The sequence below is a fragment of the Eucyclogobius newberryi genome, unplaced genomic scaffold (assembly GCF_026437365.1).
Source record: "Eucyclogobius newberryi isolate DKJ021-1_F unplaced genomic scaffold, fEucNew1.0.hap1 SCAF_15, whole genome shotgun sequence".
Lineage (NCBI taxonomy): Eukaryota > Metazoa > Chordata > Actinopteri > Gobiiformes > Gobiidae > Eucyclogobius > Eucyclogobius newberryi.
Genome location: NW_027315779.1, coordinates 7,521,767 through 7,538,972, shown reverse-complemented (window position 1 = coordinate 7,538,972; position 17,206 = coordinate 7,521,767). Strand labels below are relative to the sequence as shown.

Below are 17,206 nucleotides of genomic sequence, written 5' to 3'. Positions count from 1 at the left end.
CACAAATCTCCACAGGCACGGGAGGTCATGCCAAAATAAACATGTAGAGAAAAAGATAAACGAGTAATTTTCTCCCAAATCCTCAGGAACCCCACTACGTGCTCGATAATCTAATTAGAATAGTCTGAAAATGTTGCTTGACTAAGACATCATTGACCAATTAATCAACTAAACAACTAAGGATCTGGCCACAACGCGGCTACTGCATCTCCGAGAAGACAAGGACAATTTACGGGTCAGATCTGTGGAGAAGCGAGACCAGACTCACAGGAAGAATGCATGTTTTTAGAGGTGTTTTAAGCAAAAAAGAAGAAAAAACCCCATCTCAAACTAAATAAATGCTAAATGTTACATAGTGCACTTTTAAAAACAACTAGAGGGGTATTTTCTCCCCAGTTTATAACCCTTGATGACCAAGAACTGATGGTAACCAATGCACTGGAGAAGCAAAAACACACATTTTAAACAATAGTGATCTCGTTTGTCATTAATCATAAAAGCAATAAACTAGAAGTAAATCCTTTGTAAGTAACTGTACATGACTAAATCTTGAAACATGTACTTTTACTGTACTTGAGTATAATTCTGGCCATGTGCTTTGTTACATTTCAGAAATTTTTTACACATATTGATACACTTTCCTGATCTGTTGCTTTATTGTGGCTGAACTTTGTCTCTTTGAAAAGAATGAGCCAGGAACAGAGTAAAAAGGCACGTGTCCTTTCCTCTCACACACTGCAGTATTATGGTTGTCATAACTACAAGCGTTAACAATGAGTGTTTATTTAACACTGAAGAGTCATTAACTCATAAATACTTGACCACACAGACAGTTTATATTGTAGGTCACACTGTAACTCCCAATGAGACACTTCTGTCGTTGTGGGCAATAAAAGTCTGAGAAATGCCAACAGACCGTTTACATCCACATTTCATCAGCTGACAGAGAGACGCCTTTTAAAGCAGTTATTGAGTCATTGTTGTTAGGAACCACTGTAATTATCATCGGTTTAGCCTTGTGAGTCGGCTAAAGACTGCAGTATGCATCATATTTGAGAGTCAAATTCAAATTTCCCGCCAGACAAAAAAGACAAAAAAAGGGTTTCACTTTGATCAAAAAGCCGAGGTCTTATTTTCTATGCACTATAACGACAGAAAAGACAGTTTCAACAGGAATACAGTAACAAAGAGGTGTGTGGAAATAAAGTCTATTATCACCGACAAACACTGCAAATGTTTTTGTTGTTACAACAATTTCCACTGGTTCTGCTGATGAATCACATGCACTTTACAACCTCACACACACACAAACACACACACACCCACACAAACAAACACACAATTACACACACGCACGCGCACACACACTCCTACGCACGCGCACACACACACACACACACAAGTAAATATACAGAACTTGTGCCCATTCATGCAGTATCTACAGTCTAATGGACCCGGCTGTGCTGAGGCCTGGATGCTTCATTACCCATGCCACCATATCCATTTTTCTTGTCCAAAAATAATCAACTATCATGATCTACTTTGTCATTAGTCACAAAAGCAATGAGGCACACAAGAGATCCTGCAAGTCATGGTTTTAATTAAAAATATGCAACTTCAACCAACAGTTTTGACAATAACATATGGCAAAAGACAACAAGGTCTCCAACACGTTCCACTTCATTTCCCAAATGGAAATGTTGAGATGTTTTTTTTACTTCAGCTGCAGTCCATCCATCCCTCAGTTTAATAATGAGTATTTTATAATCCATACACAGCTTCTTTAACCTGCTAACCTTACCCCCAAATGCAAGCAACAGGAACATGTTTTTACATAAGAGTTGGAGTATTTGAACAGCGGCCAACAGGGGGCAGTAGATCTCCATCATGTTCTACGTTATATCTGCACTCTAAAGCTTAAGACCACCTTAGTGAAATTACACTTGCAAAATATAGTGAATTAATGTTCAAATCCCATTTCAAGTGACATTTTGCTTTTGCACACTAAAAAGGTCCTATGAGCATAGCTAAATTAGGATGTTTTAATACAAAAAACAATTGTCTTTACATGTTATAATGTTCCCAGGTATAACATTACTGACACTAACTCGTCACTCAGGCGGTTGTTAATGTGCAGGAATGTTTGGAAAATGTCTCAAAGTTTGAAACATTGTGAAACCGTAAAGACTTAAATGAAGGCTAGACCAGTGGCTTAAAACAACTGAAACGGTTTTGTGTGTTGCATTCCCAAACTGCAGAGGTCAGAACCTGTGAAAAGGGGGCCAGAGCACCTACATAATACAATGCCGTTGGGTGCGTGAGCTGTGGAGCTGCACATTAAGCGGGACAACGTTGTGCCTGATCAGAATTCAAGTCCGTTTTATTTGAACACACCGTCCCTGTCCTCATCGCTGTCAGTTGGGGTCCAAACTAAATAAATATGCGTCGGTTTGAGGTGTTTCCTGGTCTCTGTGGGCGGGTAGTGTGCGGTGAGTCAGAGCGTCAGTCTCCTCAGTCTCCTCAGTCTCCTCGTCCTCCCACTCGGTCTCTGGGAATGATCCGCAGCTCCGAGCCGTGCTTCAGGAACACGCTGCCTGCAAACCAGAGGACCAAAGGAACATTAGGAGCAGTTAAAAGGACGGGACCCCGAGGTCAAAGTGTGTGAAAGTAATAAAAAAGCTTTATCTAGTGAAGGGCAGTGGTGCTTGGTGTGGCCTGAAAGACATTTTAAAGTTTGAATCATCAAAACTAAGACTAATAGAACATTATTTGGGTTAACTTTATTTTACACTCCCCGTAATAGTGTTACCATCTCCCCATCTCTTTAAATGCAATGAAACAACATAAAACAACATGTAACCGACACCTCAAACTCCTAATCTAACTTCCCTTATGCCCTATGGGTGGCGCTATCTTGGCCCAAGCAGGAAAACCAAGGTACACCCGACAGCACATGTGAAACTTATGAACCCTACACTTTTTTGTATTAACTGCACTGACACTGACAGACACTGCGTCACTGAGAATTCATGTATTTGTTGTGAATGATTGTGTACTTTTACTCTTCTAAGCAACAGCTGCAAACTGGATTGTCCTTTTGGGATGAATAAAGTGATCCGGTTCTAATTCTAACACGTTATTTACATTATATCTTGTTAAATAGTCACTAATGCTGCAAAATAAAGTGTGACCCATCATTACATTTAAATTGAATCTGACACTAGAACATGTTGCTTCAGGCCACGGTCTGTAAATTATACGCATTATTAATACATGACACTACATTTTATACTTAAATTATAATGCTAATGCACACTCACTGTTGCCATTACCTACACTAGACTTGTTCCATCTATGAAATATTCCTGTCGTCACAAAATGGTATGACAAAATTACATAAAATCGCCTTTTTCTGCGATTCGGTTTTACAATTTGCAGACTCATACAAATGTTGCTTGCTGTATGAAAAAGCCATCATCCCTCCAACTCAAATCCACCCCAAAAAAAAGCAGGAGCCTGAGTCACCAGTGCAATCACAGGAAACTGCAGTGGGACTGTCATAGGGCGGGAGGGAAATTGGGAGGGCAATTACTCTCCAAAATGGCTGACAGGAGGAGACCCATGCGCCACGGTGAACGTCCAGAGCAATAACACCTGCTCCATTTGGCGCCGACGGCTTATTTTCAACACATCCATTTTAGCCAAGTGGTGTAGAAATATATAATCAACATTACGACCCCCTGTATATTACACATTTCCCTCTTAAATCTCTTTAACACCCTTGATCTGAGGTCCATTGCTTGTCCACGGTGGCGAGCTGCCGCAGTGAGATAAAGAAAGCGATTTGACAGAGGTGTCTGAGCTGAGGCTATTCTGAGCCCACAGCGTGAACAGATAAGAGCAGCTGTGAAAGACCCCCGACCCGCTCTGCACCGAGGGGCCGAGGACCTCACAGTGTCACGCCGTCAGTCCAAACTATCACCATAGACTCTGGAGCTAAAACCCGGCAGATTGGCACGTGTTTGAAGTCATAACACGGGAGGAAAAGAGCTACAAACGAGGATGAGCAGGGATTTCAAGTCTGCGTAATATCAAACAAATGAGAAAACAGCCCGGAGCGCAGGCTTCGCGCCTGTCGAGGGACACTTTTAATTGAAAGTTACATTAAAAAAAGGCAGATTCTTTGGGCAATACATTTATATTCATGAATCCGTGATCACTGTTTCCATATAAAGCGCTCAGAGGCCGACGCAGACGTTCACGCTCAGGGAGATTTAAGAGTTCCACCAAAGTAAAACGCTCCCAAATAACCCAAAGCTACTATTGTGAGACTATGTTGCAGGTGGGGGAGTGGTCAACATCCACTTTGGCAAAGTCTGATTGGACGTTTGGAGGAGAGGCCGCTGGCGCACATTGGCAGCCACGTCTGTGTCAGCCCCAGGGCACCAGTGACTACAGCTTGTGAGGAGTGAACGAATAATGCAATTAGAGCTAATGATTGGATTCCGTTTGGTCCAAACTGAAACATGAACTGACAAATTATGTCTTTCAGACCTGCACAGATCTAAACTACAGCAGATTTATGCAGAATGAAGCCACATTCACACATGGAGCCTGAACACAGGCTCCATGTGTGAATGTGCGAATGAAGCCAGAACATTGTTGCTTGTTTCTTTGGTAACGAGCTTAGTTTCCCAGGTCACGCAGTGCGGTTGCGTTCCATTTTCCTTTTATTTAAATGATGGCGCACACTGCTATAGTGAGAGAGTGCAGAGTACAGAGACAAATGCCAGGTTAAGTGTGAACAGAGCAATCCTGGCAATGTTCTGTGACTGAAGCGTGTGTGAATGGGGCTCTGAGCTGAGAGTTCTGGCAATTTACTGGGAACTATGGCCAAAAAATGTTTCCCGATAAGATTGTAATGACCAATGAGGTGATAGAGCGAGGGTCTGTTCTTCCCTCTATAGAACTGCTTTTGGCATGATTTGCTTTTAGTGAAACGAGGCACAAATGTCATGATTTCTGGAGGTACCATTGACTCTTTGAACAAAAGCACAAGAACCAAAAGCCTTTATGTGCTGTGCTTTTAGGTTCCTGTATCAAAGCTTAAGCTATTACAAAGAAACGCTGCTCGGATTTGAATAAAAGCGCACAGACGGGCACATTAAGCTCTCAAGCATTTTATATGAGAAAAACTTTCTTTTTTTCCCTCAAGGATGTGTAAATGCATTTTGTATTTCTATTAAAAAACTGCTTTTAACGTCTTTTCAACTCACCGGCCATTTGTGCGGGATTAATTCCTATTCCATCTGCAAAAAAAAGGGAAAAAAAAATACAATTTTGTAATGCAAAGGAACATACATTAGTTTAAAAACAGAGTTCAAAATGTATTCTTTTTAAATGCTGAGGTTGCACTTGAAATATACTAGACGTTCAACTCTCATCCAAAAGTCATTCTCAATCTGTGGATCTAGTCTGAGAACTCATAACTCACATTTATCATACTCTGAGTAAGCCCCGCCCACTGGGCGGGTGTGTGCTTCACCTGGAACTCATCTTCTTTGTTCCCCTCACAGCCCTGTAATGGCCCATCAAAGTCCACGTGTTACCCGACTGCAACTCCCTCATCACTGATGCTGCTCCGTGGCTCCTGCTGTGCTGCTGTGCTGCTGTACACATCCGGAAGATTGAACCTTAAACCTCCATTTCTGTTTAAAGAGGGCTTCTCTTTTTGGCCTATACTCTTTCAAACCATCTCTTTCCTCCTGCTTAGTATCTTCACCTCACAGTCTTCTGTAGAGTGGTTTGTGGCTTTCAGATGAAGCTGCACGGCGCTCTGTGGTCCTGAATTAGCATGTCTTCTGCGCTGGTAAAGCCTCTTGTGACGTGCTTGTTTAGTCTCTGTAACGCTCTTTAGAACTTTCTTCACTGCATAGGATGTTTTTTCTAAAACTGAATCTTTTTCCACAATGGATCACTCCTAGAAGAAAGAGGGATGCTTTTGCTATTGGAGAAACAAAGCTTATGGCTGGAGAACGTCATAGAGAGTGAATAACTGATCCACTCATGCAGTAAACGTTAGTCATTTTATGTGACAATGATGTAAAGGGGATTGTCAGGTAAATGTGCGATAAATCCTTCCCCTTAATGTCTCAGCCGTGTCAGAGCACAGCAATAAACAAAAGTCTTGTTTTGCCAATTTTCCAAGTCCCGATAGTCACGAAAAAGTCATTTCATGCAGCGGCGTGGTTCACTCTGGTCACAAATGTTTTGCACTTTCCACATTTGTCAAGGTTTCTGCCCGGCATATTCAGCACTGGCTACGATGGTAAATGTGAACGTACGGCATTCTGCTGTTGTAGTGTACTTTCGAGACCATAATACTTTGTTCTCCATAAAACAAAAATGTATTGACAGTTCTTTTGCCTTTTTATTTCATGGACAATCCAAGCATACTGTATTAGAATAAGGGATAATATAGCTTATATAATGCCCTAATGTGTGCTTTTTGTGTGTGTGCAAACAATTATATTAGAAGAGGTTTAAATAAGCTTCAAGATATACAAATATTCACAAATAAAGAGTATTACTGATTAAAAACAAAAATAGTTTATTCTTTATTCATAATTTGATTTGATAATGCCACTGTTTTTGTTATAGAAGGTCTTCAGGTCGTATGTGTTTAGTCCAGATAACAATGAGCAATATAAGATCATTTTGACAAGTCACAATTATTTGAATAAATGTCGCAGCTGCAGAGTTTATAAGACATTACAGTACAAGTCGAGCACTAAACTTACCATTTGTGATAATCGCACTAGTGGCAGCAGGCACTTTGAACTGTAACAAAGAAAAACATTATTAGCCCAAACCCACAGACAGACGGAGCAAATTAACTAAGCATTTAGAGGCATGTTGCTTTCTAATTCCACTTTGCCAGAGGACATTACGACAGCGGGATTGTAATGGCTTTTGACCATTTGCATCAAGCTGAGAGATCTTTTCCCCCCCAGTTTGAGCAAAAAGCAGGTCTTTGTTGTCCAACTCACACGGCTGTCAGACAGTTGGACGTGAGCCCGAGGGAACAACGCCACACTCACAATCTAAGGAGAGGGGAGCGGGGAGAGGGGAGAGGGGAGAGAAGAGAGGAGAAGAGGAGAGAGGAGAGAGGAGAGAGAGGGGAGAGGAGAGAGGAGAGAGGAGAGAGAGGGGAGAGGAGAGAGGGGAGAGGAGAGAGGGGAGGAGAGAAGGGAGAGGGGAGAAGAGTGGGCAGTCGGATTCACAAAGAGCTCACTCAGAAAGAGCGGCCCGTCTCTGGGGAGAGAAGTTAAACCACTGATACAGTGGACGGACAGTATCACGCTGTAGTGACCAGTGAACGCTGTAGTGACCAGTGAACGCTGTAGTGACCAGTGAGCGCTGTAGTGACCAGTGAACGCTGTAGTGACCAGTGAACGCTGTAGTGACCAGTGAACGCTGTAGTGACCAGTGAGCGCTGTAGTGACCAGTGAACGCTGTAGTGACCAGTGAGCGCTGTAGTGACCAGTGAACGCTGTAGTGACCAGTGAACGCTGTAGTGACCAGTGAACGCTGTAGTGACCAGTGAGCGCTGTAGTGACCAGTGAACGCTGTAGTGACCAGTGAACGCTGTAGTGACCAGTGAGCGCTGTAGTGACCAGTGAACGCTGTAGTGACCAGTGAGCGCTGTAGTGACCAGTGAACGCTGTAGTGACCAGTGAGCGCTGTAGTGACCAGTGAACGCTGTAGTGACCAGTGAGCGCTGTAGTGACCAGTGAGCGCTGTAGTGACCAGTGAGCGCTGTAGTGACCAGTGAACGCTGTAGTGACCAGTGAACGCTGTAGTGACCAGTGAGCGCTGTAGGGACCAGTGAACGCTGTAGTGACCAGTGAACGCAGTGAAATGTAGTGTAGAGTTAATTCCTGTGATGTGTTCCATTCTGGTAAAAAAAAAATCACTATCTTATGATTCCCACATTTTCCACAGCCACATTTTGTCAGAATCATCAATATTCTAGCAGATGACTTAAATCTGGGGTACCCATTTGTTTTGTTTTATAAATATTGTATAATTCCCCCTCACACACATAAAGAATATACTTTGTGACAAACTAGAACACGTCGGAATACCTGCATCTAATAATAAAGTATTTTATGTCATGTCAACCCAGAAACAAGAGCAGAAAGCAGCGCTCTGAATGAAGAGTTTCACTTCCCCCTGAAAAACACGAGCTCGTGTCTGAAAATGAATGTTTGTGGATATTAATAATGAGAGCTTTGTCAGAGCTAGAAACACGGCACATTAAAGACCTACTTTTGGATTTAATGTGTGAACATTAGGAAACCCAGCATTAAGTTACCTCGTCAAGGCAATAAAAGATACTAAATAAAACATATATTGGGATAATTAGACTGTTTGGTATTGAAGCACTCAAATCATGAGTAGTCATAATTGCCTCGTCGTTTATGAAATGAGTGTAATAATTTGTATTTGAGGCAAAAATAGACTAAACATGAAAAAAACATGCATCCATAAATGCTCTATTCATTTCAGAGAAAAGGGGGAATTTACCTCTTCAGCAGCAAATTTCAACACAGCTGTGAATGGTGTGTTCTCCGGTACACTTAAACTGGAAAACAAAACACAGAAGGAACTAAAACTCCTGCTTCATCACACAGCACAGTTCAGGAGAGCACATTTCAAGGAGATAACCTGTGATGCAAACTTTGAACAAATGTAGCCCTTTTGTATTTAACAACATTCCCAAATTACTGTGACATAACAGTGACACCACATTCAATATAAGTGAACTAAACTGGCATTTATCTGCTGCCAGCCCGAGCCGAATGTGCCTGAGCAGCGACAGGAGTGCAATTCTGCTGCTGACGATCACCCGGACTGAAAAGAGAAAGGAGACGTTTCCTCCCGGGGCTAAATTGAGTGGAACATTATTTCTGTCAGACATGTTTCTATGGGACGATGTGAAATCATTTATGGAGCAAATGGTGATACGCATCCACATTTTGTGACGAACGCCTCACAAAAAGAGTGTTCAGTCTGTGGTTTTCAACAAGGAGCGACGCTGAAGCTCTCTCCAAAGATAGAAGAGGCCGAACAACCCTGCACAGTCACCACTGCACAGTCACCACTGCACAGTCACCACTGCACAGTCACCACTGCACAGTCACCACTGCACAGTCACCACTGCACAGTCACCACTGCACAGTCACCACTGAGCAGAGAAATCCATCTTTATCCATTTAAAAAGGAGAACAGCGTCACTTTTCAAGGTTTGATACTTGTGTCCTTGTAGAGGTTATGGTTTTCCCTGGAATGTTCCACAGCATGACATTAAACTTAACCATCATCCCATCATGCCACAGGCCAAGTTACAGGTCAGAACTGTGGAGAGGCAAGCCCGCCGTAAGAATTCATGTATTTTAAGTGATAAAACCTGTTGAAATGGAATAAATACCAGATAGACATGTTCAATGCCATACTGTGGAACATTCCAGATCAAGTAATAACATCATCTTGACAGGTGTTAAGGAGTTTAAGGGAATCCGTAGCTAACTGGACCAAGTCCTGGTGTAATCACTCATTCAACCAGAAGCAGGAAAAGGATCAAGTGCAGTCGTCTGGACAGTGTTCGACCAAGATTGAGAATGATTTATGAATGAAAGTCGACACATCTTGTTTTTCAAAACAGTATCCATTTTTCAGTAAATCAAATTGCGCCCCTGTGGCACCTGGCACTCCCACAGTCTCCCATCCCAGTACTAACCAGGCCCATCCCTGCTGAGCTTCCGGGACTTGACGAGATCCGGCAGTGACAAATTGGTACGTTTGACAACATAATTTCATAATGCCTTTGTAATAAAGAAATATTTTGCATACATTTTAGAATCTGTACAGTCCAGACAGCAACGATTCACGATTAGTTAATTAATTCAATGCAATGCCACAGCCCTATTTTGCAGTACAGCAGAATAACTCATAATAACCTGTCAAAAACCAATTGCGTGCCTTAAGTGAATGTTGACTCGTTTGGATGTAGCTAATGATTTTGAAAGCGCACGGATGGACTGTATCCTGACTCTGCCAGAACCAATACATTTTCCCATCTACTCATTATGACTTCACAGCTCATGCAGAGAAATTCGCCGCATGCGGGTTCTGACTGACTACATTAAAGAGATGGCTCCTTGTGTGGACAGAAATGGTTTTATTACCCACAAGATGACGGCAGTTACCAAACCACTGTCTGTCACTGAAGCTATAATGAGAATCAGGAAACAGCGAGTACATAAAGTAGGGACGGACAGAACTGCACAGATGGCATTTGGACTATAGATTATATTTGCCACATCAGTACAATGACAGGATCAGAAAATGCTAAATATGTAAGTAATGTATACTTAACTTTTCTGCCTTTATTTAGGTTCTGGTTTAATTTTTGACACAATTTGAAAAGTAACAGTTTGCTTTGTTTAGTAATTTAAGTAACTAACAAACTATGTCTCATAATTGTGCAGCCCAATTTCAGATATTTGTAGTTCTCCTCCAGGTTTTATGGAGGTATTCCTTGGCGAGAAGGAGGGTGTAAGGAGTAGGAGTAAAAGTAAGGATTAAAGTAATGCCCTGGGACAGTTCATCCGCTTATTCCCTGTGAATGATGGTTAATTCTTTTTTTGTTACATTCCATTGGCTAAATCAACAATTTTGTGAAGCCCTGAAAGATGACACTAGTTTTTCTGTTCTAAAAAACCCAGTAGAATTTTAATATTTTGAACAGTTCTATGAATATAAACACCAGCATCAGGACAGTAAAACAGATTTGAGACTACAAAGCAACACTTTACGACAGTGTTATTGTCATAAACATAAAGAAGTAACTATGTTTAATCTGTAATACGTACTTTTTTATTAGAGTCATTAAAAGTGACATCTATACTTTAAACACTGTTGCATAAAATGTTTTAGATATGGATTGTTTGTACCACCATAGTATTCTCTGTAGAAACCTGTGGGAATCACTGTTGTTGTCATTTCAGGGCTGTGCCAATGCATCTGTTAGCCAGTGTTAGCCAGTGTTAGCCAGTGTAAGCCAGTGTAAGCCAGTGTAAGCCAGTGTAAGCCAGTGTTAGCCAGTGTTAGCCAGTGTTAGCCAGTGTTAGCCAGTGTTAGCCAGTGTTAGCCAGTGTTAGCCAATGTTAGCCAAGTTACAACATCTGGTGAGACAAACAAGGGTGGAGAAGAAGTGTGTAATGATAAACTCATCAGTCCTGCTATTATTAGTTGATAACTTTAATTAAAATCAAATATTAACCCAAAGCTTGAGTGTAACATGAGCAATATATCGACAACTGCACCACCCTCCTCATCTTTGACACCAGTAACTGCATTTAGACGTGGTGTAATTCGGAGAGAAGATGCGTACATGTTGTAAAAGCGTTCTGCAATCGGAACTCAAAAACAATAACGCTATAAATGTGGATTTATTTTCTTTCTTTTGACAGATCCATGGTGTGGTGTGGTGAATGCTGAGCTGTCACTGTACTCACACTTTGAATGGCAGCCGGGGGTCCGACGTTAACGTGATTTTAAACGTGACTTTGGACCTGACGGAGGAGATGACACCACATTAACACAAGCGCACATGTTCGGTTGTCAAAAACGGGTGCAACCAGGGAGAAATGTGTGACAATAAAGCTGAAACTCACATCTTTTAGACGAGCCGACTCCACTGGCAAATCTGTTTATCCTAACCCGGAAGTGCGAAGGACCCTACGTACACGTCATCCAATTCTTTCTGGTTTAGTTTTCATTTTTTATAAACTTCCGGAGGGATGAGACACATTATGTGTGCACATTTCTAATTTTGAAAATAAAAGGAGAAAACCTGACACATTTATTGTGATTTCCAGAAAAGAATGAAGTTAAATGTGTTCAGGCGTTTTCTCAGGACACCAAAACTACCGTAAATATAACGTCAGTGCGCGGCAAGATATTTAATGCGCACGATTTTAGCATAATCTAACATTTGACACGTGAACTAATCTAAAAAAAGAAAGAAAAATCGCACACTATTTATGCCTTCTGTTTTTATGTCTACATGCCTGTCAAGAATTTAAATCTTTCTAATTTGAATTTTGATGTATTTTTCTTTGCTGTCTTAAAAATAACATAAGGATTCTATTGTATTGTAAATCGGTGGAGAGAACATGTAGTTTCACATTAACGATGACAACCTGCAAAGAAGCAGCACAAAATCAAACAAGAAAAAATAAACTCACGAACACATTCTAACTGTCCTTATCTTAAAACAATAGTCTCTGTTCAAGCAAAGGGTAGAGCTGAAGACTTCTAAAGCAATATATATTTACAACCCCCTTTTAGTTTTTTAGCATTTATTTGTGAAAATTATAAAGCTCATATAGTAGCGTAATGAGGACTTTCCCTAAATAGCTAGCCGTCCATCACATTTAGTCTTTAACCTAATAAAGATTGTTTTGCATTGCAGGCTCTTTATTCTCAAAACTACCCCATGAGACAGAATTATATCATACTGACTGCTTCTTCTTTTGATCTTTGAAGAATACACAATGACAAAGGGTTAGGGTTAGATTTACATGTTTATGAGTTAAATCCATCTGAGGAGCCGGCGCGTTGTTTGAAACCCTCAAACATATTTGATAATATGTCCATCCTTAATATGCCCACAATATTGGGCAGGATGTATCATGCGGCTCATTAACATAACATAAGCAGATTGCATCAAATTAAATGTCCATTGACTGTTGATGAATTAGAAATCAATGCTAATAACAGATTATAAATGCGCATAAACTCACACAGCAAAACATTAGAATGTTTATTTCAGCTGAAGTGAAATGCAAATTAGATGCACAGTATAAGTAAACGATAATGTACACCCCATAGACATTATTTTGGGGCTGCTACACAAACAAACTAATACAAGAATCTTGTGAATTTGTAGAGGTCTAAACTACAGGTATAATAAGATTGTTCTGCAAAGGACATTCTCTTATCTAAATAATTGCAGCCTTTGTAATTGGATTGTGCCTCCAAAAATTGTGATTCGATTGTGATTCGATTGCATCAAGATGAATTCTCATGATTTTTGTGAGTTCACAAACTCTGACTCATTTGAAGAACTCAGTTCAGAGTGAGACGTATCAATCGGGCGTAAGGCAGGTTACATATATTGTGCAACCTAATTACAATTTTAACATGATTATTTTGACTCATATATTTTGTGAGAGACTGAATTTGGGTTGATTTCAAAGCCATTGTATAGAATCCAACATTCAATGGTTTAATTTACATGTCACTCTCTTGTTCATGAAATAAATGTAACCTGTGAGCTTGAATCATTGACACGATCCGTCCCTCTTTGATTTAAGGGCTGCGGACGTCATGGCAACCTCGAGACCTCTCATAGCAAACACACATCTGTTTGGTATTCTGCATGTTCATGACCCATTCACCTTGGTTCATACAACATTCTGTTGCTACTCACCGTTCCTCAATGACGGACATATAGTGTTTACACCTTTTTATATTCTCAAAAAAATATTCTAAGTATTCCTTGAACCGAGAGTTTCTCAGGCAAGGTAGAACTGTTTTTATAATGACATGAAATTATTTTGTGAAAGGGAAACCGGTGCCACTTGTTGGTCGTGTCATTCCTGGTCTCGTTGCACTGTCCTGTCCAGTGAAGCCAGTGGGTCCCAACTGTCCCTGCTTAGACTGCTGCCCCCGCGATCCTGCCGTGGATAAGCGGAAGAACATGGATGGATGGATTCTGCACTTTAGTTTTCAAACATAGCACCATGCATTACCTTGAGTCAGAACTTTCAGGCCAAACAAAATATCGTCTTATGTTGGAGCTATTATGGCTCAGCTAAACCGATTAAGTTTGCAGACGACACCTCGCTCAACTCGGACGGGGCTGAGTCTGTCTACAGGAGGGAGGTGGACCGGCTGGTGTCCTGGACCGGCTGGTGTCCTGGTGCTCAGAAGACAGTGGAGATGATCGTGGACTTCAGGAAAGTCACAGCCCCCCAGCCCCCCCTCACTGTCACAGACTCCCCCCACTATCACAGACTCCCCCCCTCACTATCACAGACTCCCCCCTCCTGTCACAGACTCCCCCCCTCACTGTCACAGACTCCCCCCTCACTATCACAGACTCCCCCCTCACTGTCACAGACTCCCCCCCTCACTGTCACAGACCCCCCTCACTATCACAGACTCCCCCCCTCACTATCACAGACCCCCCTTACTATCACAGACTCCCCCCCTCACTATCACATACCCCCCTCACTGTCACAGACTCCCCCCTCATTGTCACAGACTCCCCCATCACTATCACAGACCCCCCCTCACTATCACAGACCCCCCCTCACTATCACAGACTCCCCCCTCCCCTCTCACCATCACAGACTCCCCCCTCACTATCACAGACTCCCCCCCTCACTATCACAGACTCCCCCCTCACTATCACAGACTCCCCCCTCACTATCACAGACTCCCCCCTCCCCCCCTCACTATCACAGACTCCCCCCTCCCCCCCTCAATATCACAGACTTCCCCCCCTCACTGTCACAGACTCCCCTCTCATCGTCACAGAGTCCCCCCTCACTATCACAGACTCCCCCCTCACTATCACAGACTCCCCCCTCACTATCACAGACTCCCCCCTCACCCCTCACTATCACAGACTCCCCCCTCACTGTCACAGACTCCCCTCTCACTATCACAGACTCCCCCCTCACTATCACAGACTTCCCCCTCACTGTCACAGACTCCCCTCTCACTATCACAGACTCCCCCCTCACTATCACAGACTCCCCCCTCACTATCACAGACTCCCCCCTCACTATAACAGACCCCCCCTCATTATCACAGACTCCCCCCCTCACTATCACAGACTCCCCCCCTCACTATCACAGACTCTCCCCCTCACTATCACAGCATCCCCCCTCACTATCACAGACTCCCCCCTCACTATCACAGACTCCCCCCTCACTATCACAGACCCCCCCTCACTGTCACAGACTCCCCCCTCACTGTCACAGACTCCCCCCTAACTATCACAGACCCCCCTCACTATCACAGACTCCCCCCTCACTATCACAGACCCCCCTCACTGTCACAGACTCCCCCCTCACTGTCACAGACTCCCCCCTCACGATCACAGACCCCCCCTCACTATCACAGACCCCCCTCACTATCAAAGACTCCCCCCTCCCCTCTCACCATCACAGACTCCCCCCTCACTATCACAGACTCCCCCCTCACTATCACAGACTCCCCCCCTCACTATCACAGACTCCCCCTCACTATCACAGACTCCCCCCTCACTATCACAGACTTCCCCCCCTCACTGTCACAGACTCTCCTCTCACCGTCACAGACTCCCCCCTCACTGTCACAGACTCCCCTCTCACTATCACAGACTCCCCCCTCACTATCACAGACTCCCCCCTCACTGTCACAGACTCCCCCCTCACTATCACAGACTCCCCTCACTATCACAGACTCCCCCCTCACTATCACAGACTCCCCCTCACTATCACAGACTCCCCCCTCACTATCACAGACTCCCCCCTCACTATCACAGACCCCCCCTCATTATCACAGACTCCCCCCCTCACTATCACAGACTCCCCCCCTCACTATCACAGACTCTCCCCCTCACTATCACAGCATCCCCCCTCACTATCACAGACTCCCCCCTCACTATCACAGACTCTCCCCCTCACTATCACAGACTCTCCCCCTCACTGTCACAGACTCTCCTCTCACCGTCACAGACTCCCCCCTCACTATCACAGACTCCCCTCACTATCAAAGACTCCCCCCTCACTATCACAGACTCCCCCTCACTATCACAGACTCCCCCCTCACTATCACAGACTCCCCCCTCACTATCACAGACCCCCCCTCATTATCACAGACTCCCCCCCTCACTATCACAGCATCCCCCCTCACTATCACAGACTCCCCCCTCACTATCACAGACTTCCCCCTCACTGTCACAGACTCTCCTCTCACTGTCACAGACTCCCCCCTCACTATCACAGACTCCCCCCTCCCCCCTCACTATCACAGACCCCCCTCACTGTCACAGACTCCCCCCTCACTATCACAGACTCCCCCCTCACTATCACAGACTCCCCCCCTCACTATCACAGACTCCCCCCTCATTATCACACACTCCCCCCCTCACTATCACAGACTCCCCTCACTATCACAGTCTCCCCCCTCACTATCACAGACTTCCCCCTCACTGTCACAGACTCTCCTCTCACCGTCACAGACTCCCCCCTCACTATCACAGACTCCCCCCTCCCCCCTCCCCCCTCACTGTCACAGACTCTCCTCTCACCGTCACAGACTCCCCCCTCACTATCACAGACTCCCCCCTCCCCCCTCACTATCACAGACCCCCCCTCACTGTCACAGACTCCCCCTCACTATCACAGACTCCCCCTCACTATCACAGACTCCCCCCCTCACTATCACAGACTCCCCCCTCATTATCACACACTCCCCCCCTCACTATCACAGACTCCCCTCACTATCACAGTCTCCCCCCTCACTATCACAGACTTCCCCCTCACTGTCACAGACTCTCCTCTCACCGTCACAGACTCCCCCCTCACTATCACAGACTCCCCCCTCCCCCCTCCCCCCTCACTGTCACAGACTCCCCCCTCACTATCACAGACTCCCCCCTCACTATCACAGACTCCCCCCCTCACTATCACAGACTCCCCCCTCATTATCACACACTCCCCCCCTCACTATCACAGACTCCCCTCACTATCACAGTCTCCCCCTCACTATCACAGACTCCCCCTCACTATCACAGACCCCCCCTCATTATCACAGACTCCCCCCTCACTATCACAGACTCTCCCCCTCACTATCACAGCATCCCCCCTCACTATCACAGACTCCCCCCTCACTATCACAGACTTCCCCCTCACTGTCACAGACTCTCCTCTCACCGTCACAGACTCCCCCCTCACTATCACAGACTCCCCCCTCCCCCCTCACTATCACAGACCCCCCCTCACTGTCACAGACTCCCCCCTCACTATCACAGACTCCCCCCTCACTATCACAGACTCCCCCCCTCACTATCACAGACTCC

At 44.2% G+C, this 17,206-nt stretch overlaps 1 protein-coding gene across 1 annotated transcript; it reads right to left on the bottom strand.

Moving 5' to 3' along the window:
* Positions 1–1,580: 1,580 nt before the first annotated feature.
* ufm1 (ubiquitin-fold modifier 1) lies at positions 1,581–11,832 on the bottom strand. The gene is made up of 6 exons (XM_072445927.1): positions 11,742–11,832; positions 11,583–11,639; positions 8,590–8,647; positions 6,801–6,840; positions 5,277–5,309; positions 1,581–2,594 (listed from the first exon to the last, which is right to left on the bottom strand). Coding segments are annotated over exons 1-6 (264 nt in total). The 5' UTR covers positions 11,744–11,832; the 3' UTR covers positions 1,581–2,520.
* Positions 11,833–17,206: the final 5,374 nt, after the last annotated feature.